The 22,101-nt window shown below is 43.8% G+C and overlaps 1 protein-coding gene across 2 annotated transcripts in view; it reads right to left on the bottom strand.

Annotated features, from left to right (window-relative positions):
* The window catches only part of SULT4A1 (sulfotransferase family 4A member 1), a 38,929-nt gene extending 17,936 nt beyond the window's left edge, over positions 1 to 20,993 (bottom strand). For both annotated transcript variants that reach the window (XM_074936729.1, XM_074936738.1), the window contains exon 1: positions 20,680 to 20,993. In XM_074936729.1, the coding sequence (XP_074792830.1) occupies positions 20,680 to 20,848 (169 nt within the window). In that variant the 5' untranslated portion in view covers positions 20,849 to 20,993. The remainder of the gene's footprint in view (positions 1 to 20,679) is intronic.
* Between the last annotated feature and the right edge of the window lie 1,108 nt (positions 20,994 to 22,101).

Here is a 22,101-nt window from a genome sequence, read left to right as displayed (position 1 = left end):
TCCTCACACCCAAAACCCTCATGCATTTATACATGCTTTATTCTATGTTTGGTGTGGTTGTTTGTGGAGTTAAAAAAATATTAAGGGCAATTACCTCAATAAAATATTTATTTAAAAACAAAAACATCCTTACATTTTTATAATTTATTGTTAAACAAAACCTAAAATGATGGATTTAAACAAAGTCGACAGCGCACCTTTAAATACAATAGAACCTCAGAGTTACGAACACTTTGGGAATGGAGGCTGTTTCTAATTCTGAAATGTTTGTAACTCTGAACAAAACATTATGGCTGTTCTTTCAAAAGTTTACAACTGAACACTGACTTAATACAGCTTTGAAACTTTACTATGAAGAAGAAAAATGCTGCTTTCCCTTTATTATTTTAGTAGTTTACATTTAACACAGTAGTGTACTGTATTCCCCCTCCCCCTCCCCCTTTTTTTTTTTTTGGTTTCTGCTACTGCCTGATTGTGTATTTCTGGTTCCAAATGAGGTGTGTGGTTGCCTGGTCAGTTTGTAACTCTGAGGTTTTAATATACTTTTAGTATAGAATTTATGGTTTAATCGGCTGTGTGTGCAGATGTATGAGGAGAATCATCTGATCTAGGAGGAGTTAGAGTAATAATCTGCTGGAGTTCCAGAAAGTAACAGTGGAACCTGGGATTTTCAAAGGGGACTAAGGGAATTAGGTAAATGGGTCCCATAGAATTTCAATTTCCTTTGACAATCCCAGTCTATAAGAAAACTCAGCTGGATCTTTTGGTAGAGGGGCCAGATCTTTGGCTATGGGCAAGGAGCATCCAATGAGATTTTTTTAGGGAGGAGGAGGTGAGCTGGAGGGGGAGAAAGCAATTGCAAAGATGATACAAAGCTCACCTTTGCACTATGTAGTCCTGAGCCCCTGCTGCATGGAGGGCCAATCCTCTGCCATAAATCAGGGCAACTTGAGTATTACTCACATCCTTCCATCGGTGCAACTGAAGGACAGAGGCAGTTGCAAAGCTAACGTGCACACACAACAGAGCTTTACTTAGGTGCAACTGGATGGACCTCGTGCATCTTTTGGGTTATACAACATCTTCTATGCAAAATGCTTCCCTGTAACATTTTTTTGTGTTTCATTCATGGTGTTGCACAGAAAGAAAATACTCAGTGACAGAAGGGATTAGGCTCTTAACCTTTGGGAATGAGACACTAGATGCACCAAACATTAGTACCCGCTCCATCCATCCTTCCCCCATCCAGCAAAGACTGTCAGCCCTCTCAGCTGCAAAATCATATGCCACAATGGACTCACACTGCATTTATATTTATTCAACACCAATTAAATCAAAGCTAACAGAGTCAGCCAGCATCTGGGGTATTGAAGCACACTGTGTTCTTTAAATAGCTCCCACTGACCATCTTTCTTTAGTGTCAATGTACATTCCAAGGGAAAAGATGCCACAGCCAGGAACTGTGATTTTCTGGGAGGCTCATACAAATTATATTGGAACTTATGTTCTCCTCCTGCATAACCACACAGTAAGAGATACAAAATAATCCACAATCACAGCAGTTTTAAAGTTTGGCAGTTGGGCTGTATTCTCCCTTCTGGTTGCTGTCTGTGGGTTACAGGGTTTCAGAGACCGTGCTCCAGCCTAAGCCTGAACATCTACACTGCAATTTTTAGCGCTGCAGCCCGAGCCCTGTGCACCTGAGTCAGCTGACCTGGGTAGAGTTGCAGTTAAAAAGAGATCCTGGCAGCTCTGGTTGGCCGTTAAAAATCTGGTCAGTGGCACAGTGGGGGCCCCAGGGCCAGCTCCGCAGCTCCCATTCGCTGGGAACCACGACCAATGCGAGCTGTGGGAGCGGTGCCTATGGGTGCGAGGGCAGCACATGGAGCCTCCCTGGCTGTCTATGCATCTAGGGGCTACAGGGTCTTGGCGGCCAATTCCCAGGAGCCGCGGTAAGTACTGCTGGGACCCCGCACTCTGAACCCTCTCCTGCACCCCAACCTCCTGCCCCAGCCCAGAGCCCCCTCCCAAAACCAAACTCCCTCGTGGAGCTTGCACCCCCCTGAACACACCAACCCTCTGCCCCAGTCCCCTCCTGCATCCCAAACCCCTCATCCCCAGCCCCACACCCCCAGCAGGAGCCCTCACCCCTCTGCACCCCAACCCCTGCCCCATCCTGGAGCCCACTCCTGCACCTCAAACTGCTCATCACCAGCCCCATCCCAGAGCCCACACACTTTCCCACACTCCGAACCCCTTGGCCCCAGCCTGAGCCCCCTCGTCCACCCCAAACTCTTCATCCCTGGCCCCACCCCAGAATCTGCACCCCCAGCCAGAGTCCTCACCCCCCCACACACCAACCCCCTGCCCCAGCCCAGAGCCCTCCCCTGCACCCCTGAACCCCTCTTTTCTGGCCCCACCCCAGAGCCTGCACCCCAAGCCCAGAGCCCATACCCACCACCCTACCCCAACCCAATCCCCTGCCCCAGCTCGGTGAAAGTGAGTGAGGGTGGGGAAGAGCGAGCGACGGAGGGAGGGGGAATAGAGTGACTACGGGCGGGGCCTCAGAGAAGGGGCAGAGCAGGGGCGGGGCCTCGGGGCAGGGCAGGGGTGTTCGGTTTTGTGTGGTAAGAAAGTTGGCAACCCTAGAACCAGGCCAGCCGACCAGAGACCAGAAATGTACAAGAGACCCTAGCCGTGGCTTCCCAAGGCAAGCATGAGAAGGAACTCACCTAGCCATGATCCTCCTAGGGCCAACACCCCAGAAATAGTAGTACAAACTAGTTTATAGCCATGCTGCCAATAGCTAACAGTGCGCACTCTGTGAACTACTCCAGAGGAAGTCACAGAACACTGAAGAGTAGTTAATGATGCTTCAAGAATGCTCAATGCTACTTCATTTTTTTTAAAAAAGATAGAATTTAATCTGTGTAAGAGGGTGAAAATATATTTTAGAGCAGCTGTCCTCTGGCTCCTCCCACTGTTCTCTAGCCAATCTCCCCTTTTCCCATATGGCCATCTGGCTGCATACATTTTCTGTGGAAGGGAAAAATGGCAGCTGTAAAGTAAGAAACATCCTATGATATCTTCTTTCCTCCCCATGTGGTCAACTGTAACTTGTCCAGAACTTTGTTTTTCTCCAAGTCACATAACAGGGGACAAAGCTGACCTGAGCCCTTTCATATGTTCCTTTCTTAACCCCCTGTTTTTGAAAGTGTTATGGAAAAATATAATAAAGGTAGGCATATTTTTTTTAGGTATTCATGTTAACACTAGCAGTTTTCCAGTGCAGCCCGTTAGTCTCGCCTCTATTGATCCATCAATGCTTGGTCAAATTTCAGCTAATACAATACAATGGTACCATTAAGACTCATATTTCTTTTATAGCTTCAGTAAATGCAAGTGCTTATTAAAATGAGGGATGCTAAAACTATGATAGACTGACTGAGCAAATGCTGTCAACAAATTCTCTACCTAGTTCGGTTAATTGCTTGCAAGGTGATTTTCCCTTTCCCTTCAAATGTTCAATCAATAGGAATTTGCCTGAGAAGGACAGAGGTAACACTGCATAAGGACTTAAGGATCTGGTCCTGTGTGTTTAATAATTTGGCCTAAAATAAAGCTGTACTGGATGCCATATTTCCCTAGTTCTTCTGCTATGAATCACCTACTTAGGACCCACGATTCACATTTTGATTTGAATGGGAGTTTTCCTGAGTAAGAACTAAGGCCTACATTTTTCAAAGCAATTAGTGATTTTACCTCCATTTGGTGCCCACCATCAGACACATTAGAGGGCCTGATTTGAAACAAGTGCTGAGCACTCACCGTCTGAAAACAAGGCTCATTTAAAGTGACATAACTTGGGCACTCACAAATTGAGGCAACCAAAATCTCTAGTCACTTTTAAAAATTCAGGACTAAGTCTTGACAGAAAGTCTGCGGCAGAGCCAGAAATAGAAACTACATCTCCTGCAGCCAAGTCTAGTGTCTTAACCATCAGACCAACTTTAAGGCATAAGATAAATGCTTCATTTACAGATCCAAGGTTGGTAAGAGAATATCTGCTGGTGACAGAGACAAGATTTCAAGCTTCCACAGACCTCTTCTTCAAATCTGGGAAAGACACTCAAGAGTGTCACAGCTAATACAAGGTAGAACAAATTGTTAAACATGAGGGATTAACACATGTTGCAAGAGACCATTCAAGGTGAAATGAAGAGTTAACACCTCTTCAGTTGTCAGACAAAGGAGAGTTAGTGGGTTACAGCCTGTGTAATGAGCCATAAAATCCAGTGTCTTGATTTTTAGTGTCTAGCAAAGTTATGAACTTATGCTCCCAGACTCATCTTTTGAAGGTGTTGTGCAGGTTTCCTTTAGGATGAGGACAGAGAGGTCAGATATGGAGTGATCATTTTGTGAAAAGTGTTCACCCACAGGTGATATGGTGTTTTTGTCTTTTATTGTTTTTCTGTGTGCGTTCATTAGTGTGTGTAGTGATTGTCTCATTTCACCGACAAAGTTGTTACTGGGACATTTAGTGCACTGGATGAGGTATACCACATGTTGTGATAAGCCTGTGTAGGACCCATAGATCTTGACAGATGTATTGTGGGGAATATTGATCATCGTAGAAGTGGAGATATGTCTGCAGGTTTTGCATCTGTTGTTATAGCAGGGTCTGGTGCCACTTTGAGTTGGTGTGTCCTGGTCTGTGGGGAGCTTGCTTCTGATGAGCTTGGCGAGATTGGGGGGTTGTTTGAAGGCCAAAAGAGGGGGTTTGGGAAAGATTTCTTTCAGGATGAGGTCCCCATTGAGTATGGATTGTAACTGTTTAATGCAGGTGTTCTCAAACTTCATTGCACTGCGACCCCCTTCTGACAACAAAAATTACTACGTAACCCCAGGAGGAGGGACTGAAGCCTGATTTCGCCTGATTCCCACTGCCCCGGGTTGGGGAGCCAAAGCCCGAGCTCCACTGCCTTGGGCGGAGAAGGGATCAAAGTTGAAGCCCCAGGGCTTCAGCCCCAACCAGGGGGTCTATAAGCAGAGCCCCGCCACCCACGGCTGAATCCCTCAGGCTTCAGCTTTGGCCCTGGGCGGTGAGGCTCAGGCTTCACCCCAATCCCCAGCAAGTCTAAGCCAGACCTGGCGACCCCATTAAAATGGAGTCATGACCCACTTTGGGCTCCCAACCCACAGTTTGAGAACTGCTGGTTTAATGACACCCCGTGTGGGTTCCAGCGTGGGGTGGCAGGTGTCAACTAGGAGTGTGCGGTCGGTGGTGTGTTTTTTTTTTCTGTACTGAAGCAGGTTCTCTCAGTGGCCCTTTCATGATGCGATCTGCTTCACTGGTGTAGTGTCCTTGTTTGGTGAAGGCAGTTTTAAATGATCCATGTAAACTGATTTCAGTTATTTTACTTCCATTTTAAAAAGAAAGCCAATGAGCCAGATTCTGTTTTCCAATGGAGATACTCCAGATTTACATCAGTGTAACTGAGGGCTTGTGTCCCTGGAGACTTAACCCTGGTCTACACCGTGGGGGGAGGGAATCTATCTAAGTTACGCAACTTCAGCTACATGAATAACATAGCTGAAGTTGACGTACTTAGATCGACTTACCGTGGTGTCTACACCGCAGTGAGTCGACTGCTGCTGCCCCCTGTCGACTCTGCCTGCGCCTCTCGCGGCGCTGGAGTACAGGAGTCGACGGGAGAGCGCTCGGGGGTCGATTTATCGCGTCTAGACTAGTGAAGTAGTGAAGGCATATGCTTCGTGCACGTGAGGGTGTGAATGTACATCACACTAGCTTGCTACACACTAAGCCACCATGTGGATCCTGCTACTGCGCACTGAAGTTCTGCAGAGCGCTTTAATGTACTGTTGTTTGAATAGATCAAAGTGCACTACAGAAGTGTTAGTGTGCAGTAGCAGGGTTCAGATGGCCAGCTAGTGTACCGCAGGCTAATGTGCTCTAGATGTGCACCCCAGCCTGTCATTCACTAAAACTCCATGTAAACAAGCCCTGAGAGAATCAGTCCTGGTATGTCTTGTTGGGCTGCCTTTTAATTGTTTCCCCATAAGCTGCAAACAGCAATCTATTAAAACCACAGACTGGAATCCCTTTAGGCCAGTGATGTTTTCTCATTGACACAAAACTGTTACTGTACAGAGCTATTTACATACAAGTATTATTCATATAATTATTATTAGTCTCTTATAATATCATATCCTAAAGAAATACTTCAATAAACTGGTTATAACACCAATGACATTTTTAACTAATGTATTAAACTACTTTTACAAATCTTTAATGTTACAATGGTCTGAATCTTTATTCTCCTTTGTTTCTGCATGCAATTTCCATAGGAGAGAATGGAGAGGCATAGCACTAAGCCAAAATGCATCTCAGAGAAGAGGCTGGCTGAAAAGGCTTTCCCAATTTCATACAGCAATGCAGAGGTAGTGCTGAGTAGTACAACATGGAGGAACAGTGGAAGCTCAGAAAAGAGGACCCATCCACACATGTGTTTTGTGCATGTTAGGAACACTAAGAGCCAGATCTTCTGGTCTGCTGATTTTAAACTCTGCACAGTGGGGGGCATTATTCCCTGATTTATTCTCTAATTATCTGTCCCCAGCCCTGATGCAGGTTAAAGCAGCAGCTGCTCTAACCTGCATCAGAAGGCAACAGTCCACACACTTCAGTCCTCTGGTTGAGGATAGCTGAAGCACAGTGTGTTTCAGCCACATCTCTTGCATGTCCCTTCCCAGCCTCATTACGCTCTCGGTACTAGGCATTTTGGGAAGTGGGGCAGAAGCAGTCTTGCCAACCCCATGCATTCAAAAACATAACCCAGTCCCCCAAAACATAAGATTGCTTAAAAATTGTGAGATTTAAAAAACAACACATTTTGGTTTCTTTTAATTTGCCTCCTGAATTATGAGCCTCTGGGGATCATATTTTCAAGCTATTCACCACAACCCTAAGGGCCAGAAAATTACTTTCTGAAAATGAAAGAAGAGATTCACCCATAGTTCCCTGAGTCCCAGAGCTTTAAGAATAAATGCCATCTATCACACGACTTGTGATAAAATTGTGAGCCCCAACTGTGGACTTCACTAATAACAGAAAATCCCCCACTGGAGAGATGTGGGTGATTTTCACTACTTTTTTGCTGCTGGACCAGAGCAGGGGAGAGAATCTGCCCCGGGACCACACTCTTTAATACTGTACAGTAATTCGATACCAAGGTGAATAGTATTTTAGAAATTGGATGAAGAGAAGAAAATACCACAGATTAAACAGTTTGCTTGGTCAGTGTGGCCCAGGTAACATCACTGCCAAAAAAGGATAGAAAATCATTTTCTAAACTAGTCACTCCATCCAGATTAATCAGTCTTGAAAATAGTTGCCTACTACTGGTTTTATACAGCTTTACCTGGTCCACCCTGAATGGGAAAGCCACATTAACCCATGTTTGAAGAAACCATTTTCAAACCGTTTCTTCACATGGGTAGAATCCCAGTGTAAATGGACCCAAAGATGCAGTCAAGTAAGAAGGAAGTTAGGAAGTATGAACAGCACCATGATTACTTCTTCTAGGCATTTTAATATCAACAGTCACTCAAGTGTTCAGTTGTGTAGCTAACTGGGACTCAAAGAGGAACAGAGTATGGCAGGGTGCTTATCCCCTTAAATCTTGGCTATCTAAATGTAACACTCTACCATGGCATAGATATACACAAGACCTATGATGTCAGAATAACAAGGAAAAAAATAGTAAAAGGGCTCTGAAAAGAAAAAGAACAATATAAACCAGGTACATGACCATATCCACAGATAATCCAGTCCTATTACTTGCTTTTCCAGCCTTCCCTCCAGGGCTTCCCTTTGGTGAAGATTACCTCTGTGACTCTGAGTGATTCAGAGGTACTACCTAATATTAGAACCTGGAACAGGGACCAGTGTTGAGAATGCAGGAGACCTGCAGTCACAATGAGAGGAAGATCAACAGGACAGTAAGAAGCTTTGGGGGGGGAAACATGTTCTTTATACACTATTCAGGGCAGGGTCTGCCTTCCTATGTATTTGAAAAACACCTGGAATATTCTGGGCATATAAAATAACAGTAATAATCCCAGTCAGCGTTTATACCCATGGCAGGATCTATAGAGCCTCAAATCTCAACTCCTCTACAGCACTCTTAGTGAGGTGCGGGCTCTTATACAACTGTCATCAACTGTGTCCTATATCCAGCTGCCTCTGGCAGTTTCAGTCCCATTCTCATTCTAGAGCCTATTCTAAAAAGATGCCAGAACTGTATCCTGGTGCGTTACCTTAGCAGCACCTAAAACATGCTTGGGCTGCAGTTCTGAATCCTCCCACACTGTTTAACTCCCCTGCATTTTCAGAAAGGTGACACAATGTTCTGTAGAGGGCAATGATGCAGAAAAGAATCTTGTCCTAATGCCAATTTTTTCACAATCCCCGTTTAGGATGCCATTGCTTTAAATCAGTTAGTACCATTTAGTTATCTTCAGCACCATTGGTTTCAGGGGGCTGAAATCATTGTCTTTATCCTGGCATATAGAAACCCTTAATGTGGCCCCTTAATCTGTGGCCTCACAGTGTGTGCTGGAACTGACAAGCAGGGGATGAGAAGGCAGGAGATGTTACCGCATCCAGCCTTTTCTATGAAACCAGTCATTTCCCATGTGCTTGTCACTGCTGGAAGCATGCTTGTCAGTTCTGAAAGTGCTCCCTTCGCATTCAAACTCATACAGCTTCCTTTTGTAGTCAGAAGGGAATTTCCATGGCCCAGTTTGAAATCTGCTTCAGGAAAGTCATCAGCAAAAACCTACCCACACTGGTGTGCATTTGCATATATTTTTGAAGATGAATAGCAAGAAGCCAGTCCACCCACAGTGCCATGTAAATGCGCTGCAGGCAAGAGCCATATGTGCAAAAAATAAGAAATAAGCACCTCAGTGTTTTAAACATTTTAACAAATGTTGCTCCCCCTCCAGGCATGGCACTACTTCACAATCATCTAGCAACAAGGACGCTACTGTATTAATCATACACGGACAAAATGGTAAAACATTTTTGTATCAAACTGGGTTTTTTTTTTCAGAAAGTTATGATCATATGCCACAAGAGTTGCCCTAAGTGATATCAATGTTTGCAAGATACCTGCGCCCCTATTCACATCAAAAATGTTTTCATTCTTTTTCATAAATGTAAAATCACAGCTTGAGGCAGGCAGCAATGTTTTTATCATTGTTCTAAATTAGGAGAGAACGTAGCCCTAATTTAATAAAATGAGCACAGAATGCATAGCAAGCTGATCTGCATGGTTACGTCTTGGTGCGTCTATGTGTGTGATTTCTGCAACGCAATCTTTTGCTCAGAGTTCTATATTCCTTATAATTAGAAGGCAATACTAATTCAATAGACTTTGAAGGGAACATCATTAAGGTAAGTTTGAGCAATATATACACAGAATGAGCCAATTTCAATGGTACACTACAGCTGCTTCTTGCCTCTCTGGCAACACAAAGCAGCAGTAAACATGGCTTTTAATTGGCTGGCTAGCCTGGGTTTATAGCTGCTCTGCGTCACCAGTACACTGCAAAACAGCCAGAGCATGCTGGTGAATCTGGACCACTGCATATATAGCTAATATGTATATATCGAGCTTGATTCTGATCTTACCTGTTTCAAACTGGTATCGTTTCATTGGCTTAAATGGATTTACTACGCATTTACACCAGTGTAGCTAAGAGCTAAATCAGGACTATTGTCTATTAATCTAATTTCATTATATATTATCCAGAACCTTCGGCCTTTTAAATGATGAGTTCTGACATCACATTTGCTGCCCCTCTCTCCCACTGGGAATGGGGATGGCTACAGGATCTGGAATTAGCTCCCACTTTCTAAATAATAGGTAGATTTGGGTGTGACTGGTGAAACCTCTAATCAGTTAGCTACCCAATTACCTTCCTCCCAGCTCCTTTCACCCCCTCTCTTTACCTTTCACCCCCTGTCAGTCACTGCCCCACTCCTTCCTAGCTAACTCCTCTTCCTCACACCTTCATCTCACAGACTTGCTTCCTTCCTGACACTTTCCAATGCTACCATCACTCCCCTCATAAGAAGTGTGTGGGGCTAGTTGATTGCCTCGGCCCATAATCCTTCAAGACTGACATATTGACAAGACTTCCCCAGCCTTACTCACTAGTGTATACACATACACACACTAGCCAGTGAAACACTTAGCAGTCATTGACGCCACAATCGCCTATAAAATTAGTAGTGTTTCTATCTAAACTATTTGATTTTATTTGCCTGTCAATGTACGAGGCTGTAAAGGACTTTGCATATTAAGGAAGCCTTGGATACCTTCATTTATTCAGCATCTTCACACAGTGGCATCAACTCTAATACCCAAGCTCTGTGACTGTTCTGAAATGGCATAGAAAATTCAAATTAAAGTGACGGAGAACATCAGAAGTTTGCATTTTAATTTTTTTTTGCTGGTTGTTCCCACCCAGTGTAAGAGAACACTTTGTTTAACTATTAGTATTTGTATTACTTGAATTAATGCCTAGACTCCCTCTCAAGTGAAGGGCCGTATTCTGAGAGACTGTACGTAACAGTGTACAAGACAGTCCCTAGCCCAAAGAGTTTATCATCTACATAGACAAGACAAAGCATAGGTGGAAGAAAGTATAATTATCTTCGTTTTACAGATGGAGAAGTGAGGCATAGAGCGATTAAATGACCTGGCCAAGGTCACACTGGAGGTCTATATTGCCTAGCTGGGAAGGAAACTCATGTCTACTGTGTCCCAGTCCAGTGCTTTCACTACAAGACCAATCTTCCTCTTGCGTATGCAGAACTATTCTTTGAAGTGTCGAGTGTGACAGCACTTCTGAGGCAACTTATATGGGACAATACTGGAGGTAGTGTTTTGCTCCATGTATCATGTCTGTGAGGCAGTACGGAATTAGTTACCATGAGACAGAGCATTTTAACAGAGAACTGCATAATGAGAATACTGAGTTGTGGCTACTTGATTCCTTTTAGCTCATCTTTAAACCACCTGAACTCCTTTAATTTATATCTTTTATGGGGCAGATGAGCAACAAAATGAGATAGCAGTGATCAGCAACTGGTTTAGGACTGGTTTAAGACTTAATACATTTTTTTAAAATTCTTTAGTCTTCAGAGCCGTTTCAGTCTGGTCAATACCAAATGTTGTACAAGTACTGTACAGGATGTCCATAAAAATCCTTATGACCTTTCTAATGAGGGAAACATTTTGCCTGAGCCTGTTTACAAAAAATAAATCACTTGGATTTTCTCTACATCTTTCTTAACAGGAAAGTCATTATTCTATAGTTCCTGGGTTATCCAAATGAAACCTCCAGATAGTAGCAGGTCTTTCTTCCTTTTGGACTATCTGCTCTCTCCCGCTCTTGTCACATCTCTTTGCTCCTTTGATGAGATGCGCTGAAGAGAGGTACTGCTACACTGAGACCAAGTGCATTGCTTCTTCATTTAATCTAGGTGGCAATGCTTCCTGCTCAACCCATTTAGGGTCTGATCCTGCTCCCACTGAAATCAAGGGCAAAATTCCCAATGTCTATAATTAGTTTTTATTATTTATTGGTATTGTGGTAGTGCCTAGGAGCCCCAGTCATACACCAGGACCCCATTGTGCTAGAACAAACCAAAAAGATGGTCCCTGCTCTAAACAGCTTTTAGCTGCAAGCCCATCATGCAAACAGCCATTATAGGGAAAGCCTGGTTTCATTCTTGTAGCCCTGGGCTGGAGCATGCTCAGTGGCTCCATGGGAGACTGGTACATGCACAGTCCAGGCAAAGGTAGGAGCTGTGAGGGGATGCAGCATGCTCAGTTCCTCCATGGGGATGGTGCAATTGAAGGCTGCTCAGCACCAAGAGCTGTGAAAGGTTCCAGTGAGCTCAGTGAGGACAATTGTTGGAGATTTTAACTGCTAAGTTCTAGCACAGTGGTTCTCAACCAGGGGTCCGGGGCTGCAAGCAGGTTTCAGGAGGGCCACCAAGCAGGGCCAGTGTGAGACTTGCTGGGGCCCAGGGCAGAAAGCTGAAGCCCCATCGCATGGGACTGAAGCCCGGGGCCCTGAGTCCCACCACCCAGGGCTGAAGCTGAAGCCTGAGCAATGTTGCTTCACTGGGGCCCCAGGCAACTGCCCTGCTTGCTACCCCCCTAACGCCAGCCCTGGCTTTTATATGCAGAAAAACCAGTTATTATGTCACAGGTGGGCTGTGGAGTTTTTATAGCATGTTGGGGGGGCCTCTGAAAGTAAAAGGTTGAGAACCCCTGCTTTAGCAAGTCTCCACTGAGCATATGAGGAATGCCATTTTCAGAGGCTTATGACTTGACCAAGTCTGGGCGTATTTTCATGGAACAGCAAAAACCTAAAGGCCAGCCCCTAACCGAATTTTTAAGACTCAGCTCCAAAACGTGGGAGGACTGGAGCATTCCAAAGGAAAGGTCACCAGATTTTTTTTAACATTAAAAAAATAATGTATTTTTCCCTAGCTTCCTTCTCAGAAACACCTGAATTATTTTGGCTGAAATTATTTTTGATTTAGTTATTATAAATAATAAATTATTATTTATTGATTTAATCAGCCTGTAGAAGCAGACACCCAGCTTGGAAAATTTCAGGTGGTTAAAGTCTGGCGAAGTATTAAGCAACTCAAAACAGGGTCTTATAATGGGAAGTGTCAAGGAACCTTAATAATAGCAGTGCTACCAGCCCTGCCTATAATAGGGCTAGATTGTCTCTCAACCTGTGTTCCTGTGCAGGGGCATAAATTGCAGTTCTAGCCCTTGTGCTTGTGAAGGAAAACTTAAAAACATGAACCCTAAAGCCTCAAAAAAACAGAAGGCAAATAAAAATAACCCTACATTTATTATTTTCGTAGAAGTTCCTGGAGAAGAGAATGGGGAATTACAAAAGTGAGATCATGGCAGAAATGGGCTAATTATCTGGCAATGGAATCCAGAGCAGCACAAGAGATAGTTGTTAGAAAAAAAAATACCAGGTGACTGTCACTCTCACCACTGCAGAGACAATGGGAAGTCAGGAAGAGGGTCGAAAGGAAACAGACAAGTGAGACAGTTGGACACCACGTCTGTCTTTCTGACAGCATGTCTGATTTGTGGTCAGATCTTGGCCCGCTACTGCCACCACCAGGAACAAACACTGCAGTCCACTGCAGCCTTCAGCTGATTCATCCCACTTTGTTTGTCTGACACTGCTCCTGGCATGCAAACCAGCCAGCTTTGCGTACACTGCCCAACAGCCTCAGCAGCCTTTCAGCCTGACTCCTCTCATTTATGTCTGTGCAAATCAAGCCTGTCAGTAGGAGTTATACCAGTGTAAAGCTGATGTACGTGAAAAAAGAATCATCCCATTGCGTTCATGCTTATCAATCACTCATGTCATGCAAAGGCTGCTGGCATTACCAAGCAGCAACCAAGAGAATGTGTATGAGCACATAAGAAATAGAATCTATACCATGATCCACTCATACTGGAATAATAATAAGTAATACCTTTTAAATCTGCACAAACATTAACCAATTAATCAGACAAAACTGTAGTTGAGTAATTCCAGGTGGTGTTTTAGCTGGTAAGTCAGGATGTGTATAGACCACAGAACCTCGGGAAGATTGGTCCTATGCAACTGTGCACTGTTACATGTGCAGTTATATCATTATTATTTAATATTTATATAATAGCACCCAGAGGCCCTACACAGAAACCGCCATTGTATTAAGTGCTACAGGAATACCTGGTCCCTACCCCAAAGAGCTTACAATCCGAGAAGACACATGAAACATGGGGAAGAAGGATACACACAAACATACAATTTTTATTGGCCAAATGAAGCAAGGTCTTACAATGAACTCGATGGCATTTCTGTGTTTGTCTGTAACACGGTCACTTTTGAATACTGCATCCGATCAACCCCAGAATTTCAGAGATGGGAATGGAGGGTACACAGAGCCCATGCATGGTAGGGAAGGGGCAGGGAGAGATGGAGGAATGAGGTGGCACACAGAGCCCCTGGCATGTGGCAGAGGCAGAAACGGGGGACATATAGAGTCCTTGGTATGGAGGAAGGAGTGGGGAGGTTGCAGGGAGTCCCTGAAATAGAGGGTGATGGTAGGGTAGCACCTGGAGGTTATGGGGAAGAATGGAGGAATCCAAAAAGTCCCTGATCTGTGTGATGCGCTCATTCCAGAGAAGCAACAAAGTCTGGGACCCTCTAGTATACATTTGTAGGGTTTTGTTTTTTGATATTTGTAAATAAACTAAGTGGTAACTAAGCCATCTGTCCCTTCACTGGCTGATTTCTTTTTAAAGATACCATGCCAGAGACAATAAGAAAGGATTTGAAGGAGGAGAACATAGTGAACTTACAGGTCAGTTCAAGAAGGCTTTGTTATGTGTAAGCGTGCTGTCCTGTTGGTGCTTATTTAAACAGAGGGCCTAGGGCCAACCTTCATGTTTCTGGGGAATAAACTTAATTGTGTGGTCACGGGATTCCAGCGCTGGATTAAAAAAGCTCAAGACTTGATAATAATACAGCTCCAGCTAGTAAAAGATGATGCAGGAAGTATCTGATAGTGACAGCAGCTGCCACTGGCATTTGACACAGCATACCAATGCAGACAAGTAGGAGTTTGCATGGACCATTTGGGCAGTAACTTGATGCTGATATTTGCCCAATGCTGACATTTTCCCAGATAGAATTCTAGCTAATTATTTGGCAGAATAGCCAAGGTGGAAAGACAGCTTCATTATTCACTTGAATAACTCTGCTTTCTCAAGCTACCAATTTTGCAAAGTGAAGAAAATAAAGGGCATTAATTTGTAGGCTTTGACTCAAGAAATTGTAAAATACACATTCATTCGGAACAGGTGCAGTAACGATAACCATCAAGAACGGCACTGTATATCAGCTTGAAAGTGAGGCAAATATATAGATTTAATATAGTTAGGGTGTATAGCGGACTAGCATCATAGGGGCATAGCATCTTGATGACTAAACCGGTGAGCTACACCATACTTCAGGGACCAGTTGCATCCCTGGTTTAACTCCATTGAAGTCCATGGAGTTTAAACAGGGATGTATGTGGCCCTAGGCATAGTGCCTGGAGAAGTATCTTACAAGAATCCCATTATTAATTTTGTAATAAAGTTTATTAAATTTATATATAGGAATTTTATTTTTTTTAGATGGGCACATAAGAGTAAGCTGTATGAGTGAGTACACCACAACGAGTTTTGACAGGCTGTAGTATAACAATAGCCTTCCTGCAGAGTATTACATACCTTATCTCATCTGTAAAGCAATCTGCTGTGCAGGTTCCAATTATTTAATCATATACAGAATGGTATTCCATTTTACATTCACAACCAGTGCAAAACATAATGGTAATGGGTCACATTCCTCCCTGATGTACCTCCACCGAAGTCAATGGAGTTACACCAGGGAAGAAGTTAGTGACCCCTTTTCTTTAATAAAGGCAGAAAGACAGACTGCAAGATGCCTAACTAGCATTAACGTTGCAGACATAACATATAGTTTCCTTGTAATTACATGAAGCATATGTCTTTTGGGTTGCATGCATGAGTTTTTCCAAGATCAGGAATTCCCAAACTTTGTTAAGTCATTTATTGGAGGCAGATGTTAGGATTAATTAGGGATATAAAGAGTATATTTATTTAGGCTGCTGTCAGTAGCAATCACATTAAAGTAGGATCTTTTTCTCTTAAGTTTATTTCATTACTCCCAGCAGGACCAATGACATATTAAATTTTCCACTATGTTACAGCATCCTTTATCTTGGGTCACCCCCAATATATGTACCCACTACCAAACACTCTCACCAACACAGGTTCAGTAATATTGTATTAGCCAGCCTGTGTGAGGTGAAATTGTCTCTGTACAAGTTAAATAATTTTTTGGTCTACCATTATGCATATTCACACAGCACCGCCCTCATAGGAAATATGGATTTGTAGCCATTTGTTTCTTTTCTTGGCCAAATCAACAGCCATCTGAGGAATAACTAGGATAGATCCTTCTGTCATTTGACTGCAGCGTGGGACTGTGGAAGTATAACTGATAGAAGCACTGACCTCTGTCACTTGACTAATTCAGTTGTTGTTTATTTTCTCTTTTGAGTGATTACCACTAGATCTGGTCAAACAATAAAAACCTATTTTCACAATAAATAAATGGATAAATAAATAAGATTTTGGAAAAAAAGCCTGAAAATGACATTTTTCGTGAAAAATTTTGACACCGTAACATTTTGTGTGAAATTGCTTTTTTTTTTAAAGGCTACATTTTTTACTTAAAAAGTCTGACTAGCTGTAGTTACCAGTGAGGTCCTTATCAATGTTTTTTTATTGCAAGAGGGAAGGTAATATTGTGGACTGGAACTCAGAAGAGCTGGGTTCTAGCCCCATTTCTGCTTCTGGGTAAGTTTGAGCAAGTCACTTTTTCATGGATGCACAGATTCCAATGCCAGAAGGGACCACTGTGATCATCTAGTCTGACCTCCTGCATTACACAAGCCATAGAACTTCCCCCAAAATAATTCCTAAGGCAGATATTTTAGAAAAACATCCAATCTTCAGTTTAAAATTGTCAGTGAAGGAGAATCCACCATGACCCTTGGTAAATTGAGCCTATAATTAATTACTCTCACTGTTAAAAATGTATGCCTTATTTCCAGTCTGAATTTGTCCAGCCATTGGCTTGTGTTATACATTTCTCTGCTAGACTGAAGAGCCCATAATTAAATATTTGTTCCCCATGTAGGTTCTTACAGACTTTAATCAAGTCACCCTTTAACCTTCTCTTTGTTAAGCTAAATAGATTGAGCTCCTTGAATTTATCACTATAATGCATGTTTTCTATTTCTTTAATCATCTTGTGGCTCTTCTCTGAACCCTCTCCAATTTTTCTGCTTCCTTCTTGAATTGTGGACACCAGAACTAGATGCAGTATTCCTGTAGCGGTCACACCAGTGCTAAATACAGAAGTAAAACAACCTCACAACTCCTACTCGAGATTGCCCTGTTTATGCATCCAAGGATTTCATTAGCCCTTTTGGCCAAGAGCTCCTCAGCCACCTCTTATAAAACTCTTGGATGCAAGTTATCCAGAGCTGCTCATTTAAAAATGTCTAACTGTAGAAGCTGCTGCATAACATGCTCCTGAGATACCAGTAGAACGAAAAGAATGTACTCATCATACAATATGATTACATTATCTGTTTTTCCCAAATACAGAACAGAAATATTTCTTGAACACTTCTGCCTTTTCTGCATTATAACTCAAATTCTACTATTTCCATCTAGTAATGGACCAATACCTCAGCTAGGATTCTTTTTGTTCCTAATATATTTTAAAAGCTCCTTCCTATTGTCCTTAACAGTGCTGGCCATGAATTTCTGTGTCCCTTTGCATCCCTTACCAATTTTCTACTATATATATATACACACACACACATACAACAACAAATGGAAGAAAGGGAAAGTTTATAATTTTTTCTAGCTACCTTCACTTCCCTTGCAAACCAGGTCAATTTTTTAACCTGTACAGCCTTCTTCCTCAGTTGTGGGTTTGTGGCTTTTTGGACACCTAATAAAGTGTTCTTAAACAATTTCCAATTACCATTCACATTTTTCTGATTATTTCTTCTCCACAGCTGATTTGGCTCATAATTGTTTTCAGCTTTGTGAAATTCGCAATGTTAAAGCCACAAGTGTGTATATATAGATATATTTCTGGTCTGGACTTTACTCTGCCTGCACATTTTAATTGTGATCAAATCATGATCACTGGTACCTAAGTTATCATTAATTTTTAGTTCTGTGATCTGTTCCTCTTTATCTATCAAGATGAGATCTAACACAGAATTTCCCTGTATTGGACACAACACTTTTTGAGTTAGAAAATTGCCATTTATAATATTTAGAAATTCCAAGGATGTTTTAGTAATGGCAGCATGAGATCTCCAGTTTATGTCATTCAAATGGAAGGCCCCCACGATCATGTAGCTTTTTTCCCCTAAATCTTATAGATAGGTACATTAGGAGACAGTCATCGTATTCCCTAGTGTGATTTGGAGGTCTGTAGCAGACACCAGTTAATACTCTTATGCTTTATCTGTTAGGACATTGATCAATAAGCATTCAAGATCATTTTCTTCTAAATTATTGGTTACTCGGAAACAGGTAATGCCCTGTTGACAAAGAGTGCCATTCCCCCTCCCCTTTTGCCCACTAAGTGCTTCCTAAATAGGTTATAACCATTGATTTTAACATTCCAATCATGGGAATCATCCCACCAGGTTTCAGTTATATCAACGAAATCGAATTTATACTCATAAATGAGCAATTCCAATTCCTTCACCGCTCCGTGCCTCAGTTTCCCAATCTGTAAAATGAGGATAATGATACTGATCTCCTTTGTAAAGTGCTTTGAGATCTGACGGTGAAATGCACTGTCTAAGAGCGAGGGCACCATTATTACAATGTGTGTATATATATAGTACTTAGCAAAATGGGGCCCTGATTTCACTGTGGCCTCTGTGCACTTATAATGTTACTACTACTACAACAATAATGATAATTGTGAGCTGGGTAACTATTCATAAGTACTTATGATTCAATGGTTGTAAAGTTACTAAAGGGAACTAAGCAGTTGCCTCTTGACACTTATACTGTTCTGATGTGCAATATGGAGGACACACAGGGTAGTAAGGCATATTTTATGGCTCACCAATATAAACCAATATGGGGTTCTCTAACAAACTGCTTTAGATTCAAGAACAGTAACACAATACACAACTGAAACCTCAGTACGCTGAAATAATAAAATAGAACTTTTAGTGCTTTCTGCATGTCATAGATTTTTAGAGAGACAGCTGAAAAAAGCAATAGCTATCAGGTTCTAATCCTAGCATTTTTGATCCACTGGTCCATCTACACTGCAGACAACTGCCAAACACTGACCAGAATCATTAACAGCATCATTATTAGTTAAGTATAAAGAAACGGCAGCTGCAATAAGCACTTAAAACTCCAGTGGACAATAACAGGATCTTTCATCATGGAAGATTGTGCACTTTCACACTGATACATCAAGAGAAACTGGAGAAGCATATAACACTTTGATAAAATATACAGTCAAATGAAAGGAGTCAGTAAGTAATCTTTTTACCCATGATGTCAAACAACTCAATTTTGCCATTGTACTGAGAAAGCTAACATCTGTTATCTCAGTACAATGGACTTTGAATTTTCCAGAAAGAGATCATCTTATTACCAGGGGGAAAGTCATTCAACAATGTGTTTAAAAAGAAAGAGTCCATACATCTCTGTTTGTTTCCAGTTTTATCAGGTGGGTTATGAAGCTAACATATTGTCTGCCTCTTTGTCGACAGCACTGTATCCATATTAATTCAGTCTAAGCACTTGTTTGAAAATGGAGAGAATAATAAATAAAATAATATGGTGTTAAAAGCATAGATACTACACTAATCAGCTCGAACTGTTTACTGCAGAAACACATACTTATATTATTAATAGGGGCATTTCTTCTTATTCTATTTAACTGTTCCAAGCACATGTCCTCACTGAACACTCTGGCTTTCCTTTTCCTTAGAGACAGTAATGGAGGGGGCGGGGGTGGAGTGCTGTCACTACACCTGCTTCAACATATATCTATCCTGCCTTTATATATTTATCTTGGGCCAGATTATGACAAAGTTACTCTCACGGACTAGTACCTTCCTCCTTCAGCAGTCCAGATGGAGTTAAGGGAGAAAGGTGCTCCAAAACAAGGGTAGCAGCAGCAGCAACTGGCCCTTTATTTTTTATGCAGTCGAAAATCCCTAAGAAAAGGATTTATATTCCCCACGCACCCAGCCCAACCCCGTAGTAAAGGGCCCTGGCCCCAGAACTCCCCCTTAACTTCAATGGGTTTTGATGGATGTCAATGAACGTTTGAATTGAGGGCAATCCATCATCCCCGTATCTAATGTATTGCTTTCCAAAGCTCTTTCAGACCCCCGAGTCCTATCCTGAAACAAATTCTTGTATCTAATAGGGAGACTGAACCCCATTGCCACCGTTCAAACAATTCGGTTTATAAGGCCATGTATCTCATTTCGGTTTTGTTGCATAAGTTTGGGCAACACTTTGACAATGTAAAATTCAATACAAGCCACGCACGTTATGTGTCTGTGTGCCTATGTCCTGCGATCCAGACCCGGCTAAGGAGAGGCAACCCCGACATAAAATAGCACGGCTGTTGCTCTGTACGCTTTCCAAAGTGCTGTGCAGACATTGCCACACAGACTGCGACTGTACAGACATAAGCCCAGCAGCACTCAGCCCAGCAGCTCCGGCGGCGCTATCCCGTATGTTACCGAGGTAAAGCAGCCATGGGGAGGGAGACAGCCTAGAACTTGTTCAAAACCCAAGCCCCGGGGCTCAGCTGGGAAAGAGGCAAACCCTGGGGGCAGCCGGTGCCTGGGCGGGGAGGAAAAGGCCGCGGCCCCCCGGCTCGGAGAGAATGAATCTGTACCTGATTTGGGATAGGTGACAATCCAGACATCACTGCCCCTCACCGGGAAATTGGCGATCTCCTCCATCTTCCCCCGGCAGAAGGGAGGGAGCCGCACTCCATTGTATTCAAAGTATTTGCTCTCAAACTCCCCGGGGGTGCTGGGGGTCTCGGCTTCACTCTCCGCCATCCTCCTTCCTGCCAGGGGCGGGCCAGGTGGGCAAGGGCCCCGGGGAGGGCTCAGCCTGGAGAGAGCAGACGCAGGCTCAGCAGCAGCCGCAGCAGCCCCCACGCGGCCAGGCGCCCGGGAGCAGGAGGCGGCGGCGGGTGCCGGCCGGGGTGCGGTGGGCTGCGGGGGCAGGGGGAGCGGGGGGAGGAGCAGGCTGGCTGCGCGGGCAAGGCGGGCTGGGGAGAGGAGTCCGACCCGCAGCGAATGGGCTCTGGCGCTGGTGATGTAATGCAGCGCGGGGCCGGCGGGAGGATGCAGCAGCGGTGGCCTCCTCGCCACTGCTGTTTAACCCGCGCTGCTCCCGCGTGGAGCGATGCTCTCCCCCTCCCCCGCTCCCACACACACACACACACACACACACACAGCAGGGAGGTGGGGCCATGGGCTGTGCCCGCCAGGCGGGCGGCATGGGGCCCGAGTTGCAAGGGAAGGCGGGGGATGGAAGAAGGGGTTCGTGGTTTGATTTGCCTTCCCGACTCCAATCCCCACCTCAGCCCAGGGGTTGCAAAAGGCACCCGCAACCCCTCCAGTTATACACGACCCCATGGAGAAGTCCGCTGAGCAGCCCCTTCAATGGAGGGTGACCCCAAGATATCATTTGGGTGGGGGTTGGAGGGGGTTGTGTGGTGTCTTCACAATCAGCTCCTGCTTCCCCACCGACCCGCCGAGGCATTGGGGGCCACCTCTGCGGGGTTGTGGGATGAGCTAAGTGTGTCCTTCGCAGCATGGCTAGGGCTCTTCTTGGCAAAGGAGTGCGATGAAGTGAGGGCTCAGAGTCAGCAATTAGTTATCAGGCAGCAGCAGTGACCCCTATAATATCTCTCAAGCCACAAAGTTACTTTAGGGGTGGTGCCACTCTGCAGACAATGCTTGTGGGAGGGAGGAGCCAGCCCAGGGGTCAGCTACCTTTCAGAAGTGGTGTGCCGCGTCTTCATTTATTCACTCTCATGTAATGTTTTGGGTGCCAATAATTCATTTTAACGTTTTTTAGAAGGTCTCTCGCTGTAAGTCTATGTATTATATAACTAAACTATTGTCGTTTGTAAACAAGGTTTTCAAAATGTTTAAGAAGCTTCATTTAAAATTAAATCAAAATGCTGATCTTACACCGCCAGCCCGCTCAGCCCGCTGCCAGCCTGGGGTTCCGTTCACCTAGGCCGGCAGCGGGCTGAGCGGGGCCTGCGGCCGGGACCCCGGCTGGCAAGGGGCCGGCA

The sequence above is a fragment of the Natator depressus genome, chromosome 1, assembly GCF_965152275.1.
Source record: "Natator depressus isolate rNatDep1 chromosome 1, rNatDep2.hap1, whole genome shotgun sequence".
In the NCBI taxonomy this organism is placed as follows: domain Eukaryota; kingdom Metazoa; phylum Chordata; order Testudines; family Cheloniidae; genus Natator; species Natator depressus.
This window is presented reverse-complemented; position numbering and strand designations above follow the sequence as displayed.